At 39.5% G+C, this 7,343-nt stretch overlaps 1 protein-coding gene across 1 annotated transcript; it reads right to left on the bottom strand.

Annotated features, from left to right (window-relative positions):
- Positions 1-80: 80 nt before the first annotated feature.
- atp6v1e1a (ATPase H+ transporting V1 subunit E1a) lies at positions 81-6,784 on the bottom strand. Its single transcript, XM_072662847.1, has 9 exons — positions 6,624-6,784; positions 4,049-4,114; positions 3,834-3,943; positions 3,665-3,731; positions 3,341-3,430; positions 2,620-2,688; positions 2,387-2,481; positions 1,337-1,424; positions 81-522 (listed from the first exon to the last, which is right to left on the bottom strand). The coding sequence occupies exons 1-9, from the start codon at positions 6,654-6,656 to the stop codon at positions 460-462; spliced, it is 681 nt and encodes a 226-aa protein (XP_072518948.1). The 5' UTR covers positions 6,657-6,784; the 3' UTR covers positions 81-459.
- Positions 6,785-7,343: the final 559 nt, after the last annotated feature.

Below are 7,343 nucleotides of genomic sequence, written 5' to 3'. Positions count from 1 at the left end.
TTGGTTTTTGTTTTGGTTGTTTACGTTGTAAAAGGCTACATTTTAGCACGACTATCAACCCTTAATGAAATGTCTCCAAATAGAAATAAAATAGATTTGATTTATTACTGTTTTAAAAATCACATCGACACACACAAACAACAAAAATCAACCAATTCAATCAATCCAATGACACACAGATTATACAGAAAACCACACATACCAGAAAGAGTAAACATCCCGACTTCCTTGAGAAAGCTAACACTGCAGCCGTTAGCAAAGTTGACAGACACCGCGGAAGGCAATACGTTAAGGGCAATCTTGTGAGACATTAAGGAAAATGTATGTCAGAAAGCCTGTTGCTGAACTGAATGAGAGATATCTGCAGAGAAAGTGAGCCCTCACAAAACTGGCTCTGAGCTCCAGAGTCATGTTCAGTTTGCACCCTCTCCTTTGCCTCTTTGGTAGCGGTGTCGTCTGTCAGTCCATGAACTTGCGGTTCTGGTTCGCTCCGAACAGTGCCACTCGGATTTCAGGCATCATCTATTAATGGAAAGGATACAGATATGATGAATCCAGAGCTACCTAGTATTGTCCTACTGAACAGAGAACACCACCTGATAACTCCTAGTACATCCTAGTACTACAGTTGAAGCAACATTGGGCAGTAACTGTACCCTTAAATAGCAGCTTCAGAACCATGATGATACTCCACTAACTGGAACGCTGCGACTGCACTATGAAACTCTCCAGAACTGCATAACGCTGAGTAGCCAGAGTTGTGTATTAGTGTAAAATCCTGTAGTTATTACTCTACCAGCTCAGCCCACATGCTTCTTTACCTTTAGATGCTGCTTCTTGATCTCTCAGCTTGTCCAGAAAGGCACATTTACAGCTGTCCATAAGGGGGCGCTCAAAGTGCAATTTCTAATTACGACAGTGGTGTAAAAGTCAATACACCAGATTTCTCATAATGCTGCTTTATGGCATGATTAAAAATGATACTGCAGGCCAAAAATATATATTATGGGAATATTAATATTTACCCTTTCTGCTGAGAGCAGTCATTAAGATTCACCAGCTTTTAATGATTTAAAACACCTAATTTAACACCACTTATGGACTGGCAATGAGGTGTTTATGTATATATTAATGACTTTCAAACTGGTCAGCAGCACATGTTACCACTGATTGGGCTAAAAGCTTGCCGTCTCATCAGCCTTGTGTGTAAGGTTCATACTACAATAAAGGAATATGCACTCAGTGTAGGACTGTTTAATAGTGCTAGCCCTTTAAACCAGCCATTTCTTTTGATTTAACAGCATTTTACTATTATCCAAGAATTCCTGTTTCTTACCTGCTGGGCTAACAGGTCCAGTCTGCTCTCCAGAGTGTTGGACACCTTAATCTTGCCGTTGGCATTATAGACCTCCACGCCTCCAGAGCTGCACAAACCAACATGTATTTTCATGTATTACACAACTCTGAAAGTGTCGGTTCAGCCAAAAGACATGTTTACACATTTTCTCTGCTTACCCAAAATGTGATCTAAGACAATGTTTGGTGTCTGAAGTTTCAGAAAGGCCTAAATATGTAGCTATGCAACATCCCTGCACTCTTTTTCCAAGTCCAAACATGTCAGGGTTGAAAAAGCACAGTTTAAGTAAATGGGAGGACTGGGAGATGTGATTTTCGGCTGCACCAAACAATGTACCCCCCATGACAAAATCACTTAATAGAGTAGGGCTAGACCCGTTAGTCCTTGTATGTAGGCCCACCCTCCAGTTCCTCACTCTCATAATTACATGAGTCATAATTAACATCAGTTTCATTGATTGTGGGACTTCACAAGATACATCTGTCCAAATGTTTGTAATGAATATCAATGAATTCAACTTGCACCCATTGCTGACACAGATGTGCAAATGCACACACACACAGTCCTTGTTGAGAAATACTGCCAATAGGTTAGGGCTCTGCGGAGCAGATAATATATGCTGCCCCTCCCAACATTGAGCTGTGGAACGGTGGAACAGTGTTCTCTGGTAGGATGGTCGGGGATGGGGATGAGGTGAGGTGGTGATCATCCAACATCCCAACCTCACTAAAGCTCTTCTCACTGAATACAATCAAATCCTCACAGCCAGGCTTCTCCAAAAACTAGCAGAAAGCCTTCTTCCCTGGTCAGTAGAAACAGTTACTCCAACAAAAGCAGGATAAACTCCTTCTTAATAGCCTTGATTTTGAAAGGAACAATTAATTAACAGGTGTCCAAATACTATTGTCTAGTGTCTAGTCACCAAAGAATTCTTCTTACCAAAGAATTCACAGAGATTTATGCATTAGAAGTATTAAGCTAAATAATTAACCTTATGTTAATTATGAGTTCTTATGGTTAATATCTTACATGTCAGACGAGAGGAAGTTGTCCTGGTCAATGCAGACTTCGATGTTGTGCTTTACAGTTTCTTTGTAGATGGGGATGTTCTTCTGTACAGCGGCCTTAAAGGTAAATAAGAAAGAGGTGTTTCTTTATCTGACCCACATGTGACCATAAACACATTAATCCAGTATTACAGAATGAGCCTCCCACTACAGTTAAGGATAAATGGTAAATGGTAAATGATGGCAAGGGCTAACCTTCACCATGGCCACATCTTCCTTTCGGCAGCGGATGGTTACCTTGGGTTCTAGCTGCTGATAGAAACCCTGATATAAAGAAAGATGGTAATGGTTATTAAAAGTATTTATTTGAAAATGTTCAGCTGTTGTTAGAAACAGGCAGGCTTTGGGCAGTTGACCTTAATGTGGGTCCTTCCAAGCTAATTAAGAAAAAAATACAATAGTTAATAGAAATTACGTATATAAATTATGATATAATATATATATAAAATTCAATAATAGAGCTAATGTGGCTGCTAATAAAAGCATATTCCCACCATTTAGCACAGAGCACATTTTACACCTAACATTTTCACAGACTTTCACAGCTTCGTTCAGACATGCAGCTCAAATCTGATTTTTTTTTTTTTTTTGAGCAAAATATATTTTCTACAGTCGGAATGACAAAAAGCCTTAATATGTAGATCTGATCTAATCTAATCTTAATCTAAGATATTTTTTGCCTCAAATTTAAGCAGAATTTGTATGTGGTTTGAGGAACTGCAGTGTTTTGTGACCCAATTTGGATAATATGATCTGACCAGCTCTCAGGATCGGCTAAATTAGCAGCCTAGAACTGATCACTGATATTTGGGCTGAAAATACACAGCCGGTCTCTACTCACATCTCTACTAAACACTGCAAGCTAAGGTCAGTCCTGGTCAGTGTGGTGTCTGGAGGTAATAAAAAACAGCCTTACCTGCAAGACTAAACCTTCTAGCAGGGCTGAGTATTTAGCTGGATCTTTAGCGATATCAGCCAACCGCTTACGTGCCTCATTGAGAAGATCCTACAAAAAGACAAGACAGTTCACAGAAGAACAAGAAATCAAGTCTAGAAAGTGAGCTTTGGGTGTGAAAGGGCCAGTTTCTCAGACGTAGATGAATCTTAGTCTCAGATTACACTGATTTCTGTATGAATCCTCCATTAAAAGGACTAGGCTTAACACCTGTTCAGGAAACCGCCCCTCGATTGCACGAGACTGTGTGCAAGACTGTGTAACAAACAAGTAGGCAATAAATACCGCGACCATGTCATCTCGAGTCATGAGCACCTTCAGCCTGGCCTGGTTCATCAGATTGGACATCCGACTGCGGAGGGAAGGAGATTTATTCAGAAACGTTAATGGATGAAAGGGACCCAGCAGCGCTCGTACAGTGCTGGTCCACAGATGGGACGTGGAACTGGCTCACATTTTCTTTTGCTGGTCGATCTGCTTCTCTTTCTTCTCGTAGTACTCCATTATCTTAAGCCTCTGCGACTGCACGAGGCGTCCCTTCTCAATGTTGAACTCCTCCTCGGCCTGTAGCGTAAAACACATCTCTTCAATGCATGTCTTTTTAACACACAGCACACAAGACCCATGTGAACCCTGTAACACCATGATGTGCAACAGGACTGGCCTTACCTTTGCTTCGACTTCTTCAGCCTTCTCGTTGGCCTCTTGCTCAATGAAGGCCATCATGTGCTTGATCTAAAAAGAAGAAATGTACATTGAGATGTGCAATAAGGGGACAGTTACTGGTTTAATGATCCACTGCTGTATGAATTTTATTATAGCGAGAGAACACAAAGGGAGTGTGTTATTGTGTAGTTAGAAATAAATAAACTGTCTTGTGTGTTTGTTGTTATTGTGTATCCTTGTCTTAATCCTTAAGTATTTTCGGTTTAGGTCACTCTTGTGTCCTTTTTCTCAGGGCGTTTACTAGGGATGCACCGATCTGGCTTTATCAGTTCCAATACGATACGATACATAAACTTTGCATATCGTTCAATACCCGACACCAGTCCGATACCATTGCTGAATTAATAAACTGTATACCTCACCATGTGGGAGAGACTTAAGGCATCAGGATTGATTTAATCATTACTTTATATAATAAAACAAATTAACACACAGATATAAATGTACTAAATTTGTCATTTATGCACATTTAGTTCAGTCTCACACCAACAAATTAAAGTGAAAAGATCGGTTCAAAGGATCGGCCTAATTATCTGACACCCGATCCAGCTAATTTTGTTAATATCTGGGCCGATACCCAATCCTAGTATGAGACCGTGCATCTCTAGCAATCACATTTCCAATACCGATACGATACATAAACTTTGCATATCGATCAATACCCCTTACCAGTCCAATACTATTGCTGTTTATTACTATTGCTAAATTAACACAGATATAAATGTACAAAATTACCATTTGTCATTTATTTATTTGCACATTTAGTGCAGTCTCACACCAAACAACAAATTAAAGTGAAAGGATCGGCCTAATTATCCGATACACGATCCAGCTAATTCTGTTAATATCTGGGCCGATACCCGATTCTAATATCGGATCGGTGCATCCCTGGCAATCACATTTCCTCTTAGTTCCTTATATGATTTTCAGCAATGGCGTTCATTCTCAATAACGCTCCCTCTCGAGATCTACTGCTCAAATATACTTCAAAACCCAAAGATCATTACATTGACATTTCAATGTAATGACTGGGGACAGTCTCATATTTATTTAAATGATATTTTGTGCTGTTATAAAGAAATATAAAAACCCATTAGCTAGGAGGATGAAGGCTAACGAAATGTGCTGCCTCTGAGAGTGAACCCCCTTCACACTCAAACTGCTGCTAATGCAACATCACTGGACAGCTCAACACGCTGGGAGGAGAACAGCAAGCCCCCAGTTCTGTCACAGAGCAGCACTGCACTAGTGAGCGAGTGGTTGGGGAAAGGGAGGGCCGTCCCATCCACCATGGATGGCTGTGGTATACTCTAAATACTTATTTTGACAATTTGATGTTGTTGTTTTGTTTTTTTTAAATGTAACTTCATGCAAAGTACCCTGAATGGAATAACTGCAGTGTAAAATATAGTATTTATTATAGTATTTATTTATAGTTCAGTATACTTCACCAATACAATTTCAACACTAAAAATGATCTCAGATATCAGGGTAGGAAATTCTCCCATGGTCATCTTGGCTGTCAGGACGAAGCCAATTAATATAGTTGCTATATTAATATATATATATATATATATATAATATATTAATATAGTCGCTGTTAGTTTGAAGCAGTTAACAGCAACCCTTGAGCTGCAGTGCAGGTACATTAACAGCCAGCATTAAGTGCAGCTAAGAGCAGGTTTTATTAAATAGGCAGGTCAGGACATTCGACATTATGCAAACATGGAAAAAATAATCAGGAAAAGAGGAAATGAGACTAAAAAAATCTTCACACACACAGCATGTGAGGGGCTGTATATGTTTTAGCAGACAGTAACTCAGTGTTTATGACATTTAGATTCTCAGATTTAAACAGTTTGGTGATTTAGACTGAATTAGCTTTCTTTATAACTCTTCAGGAGCTCACCCGTCTTTATAGGAGCTGAAGAAAAGAAGGAAAACCTGCAACAACGCAATTTTCTCTTTCACTTCTCCATTCGGGGTTTTCTCTCTGCCGTCTTGGCCGGGGTCTCACGTGCTTCTCTCATAAGAAAGCACATTCTGACCCCATAATACTGTCTAAATTACTATGACGAGGAGCCTAGTTAATAAATGTAGTTATTAGTACAATTTTTATAGCACACTTTTACTGTTTAGTTTTCCTTTTTAGTGTTAATAGATTAGGTTATCTTATTTGGGATGTATGGTTTTGGTAAATCAACTTTTGCTCAATGAAAGAAATCCAGAGATGGGACTGGGGCTGTGTGTCCCATTAAAAAATAAAGGCAATAAATATTAATAAATAAATAAATAAATAAAGGCAACTTTGGGTTATGTTAGTGTCTCTTTAGCTACATGGCTTAATTAATTATAATAACTAATAATATAATATTGTATAACATTACATTCAGTCCTGAAATACATACACAAGCAGACAGCAGATACAGACACCATCATTACTGGACTGTTTACTGGGGGGCAACACAGGCAGCCCCAGCCACTCCAGCTCCCACTGCAGCCGGTCTGAGTACTTTACCTGCTTTTGAACGTCGGCATCGCTGAGCGCCATGACTGTCTATCTTCAGCCACACAACTTTACAGTAGTTTAGCTGAAGTTAATCCGCAGAATAAAGCGTTAAACTGATAAACCTGCTCTCTGTTCCTGCTTTTCCGTGAAGCTGCAGCTCTCACACAGGGAAGTGCGTCACCGTGTGGGCGCGTCTCATCCCGAGCACTGCGCCCTACGCCCTACACACTTACCCTCAGCGGCCTAAAAGAGCTATTGCTCTTTAAAAAGCTTTAATTATTAGAATGTTACCACTAAAATTGCATTTAAAGCATCATCATCTGAGAACAGGGCTCTCCCTGCAGTCATATATGACTTATGTTACACATTTGTCACGAACCCTTGCTGCAATTGTCCTGCTCCCTTCACCAGCCTTACATAGTGCACTTAGTGTTTACCCTTTTGCAGGTCAGTGGATGATCAGAATGATTCAGACGTTGCATAATGTTGATTAAAAACTTAGATAGATGGATAGACTTTAGTGGCCTGTGGTAGTGGGCTGGTATAGCACCCCACTGCCATCAATACCCCAAAGTCCATCTATACCATACCATAAAGGTATTACCACATACCTTTTTATGGTCACTTGATATTTTGATATTTGATATTTTAAAAACTCAGAATTAGTTTTAGATTACTTGTGGAGGTCAACAGACAATGTACAGATAATATATATATATATATATATAT

Source organism: Salminus brasiliensis, chromosome 19 (assembly GCF_030463535.1).
Source record: "Salminus brasiliensis chromosome 19, fSalBra1.hap2, whole genome shotgun sequence".
Lineage (NCBI taxonomy): Eukaryota > Metazoa > Chordata > Actinopteri > Characiformes > Bryconidae > Salminus > Salminus brasiliensis.
This window is presented reverse-complemented; position numbering and strand designations above follow the sequence as displayed.

Bases quoted from the DNA above. Each gene is read 5' to 3' on its own strand.
- atp6v1e1a (XM_072662847.1), bottom strand. From the start codon at position 6,656: ATGGCGCTCAGCGATGCCGACGTTCAAAAGCAG. The intron at 3,431-3,664 runs GTATTTATTGCC...GTCTTTTTGTAG, and splicing joins CTCGAGATGACATGGTCGCG to GATCTTCTCAATGAGGCACG. The intron at 1,425-2,386 runs GTAAGATATTAA...TGGTTTGTGCAG, and splicing joins AACTTCCTCTCGTCTGACAT to CTCTGGAGGCGTGGAGGTCT.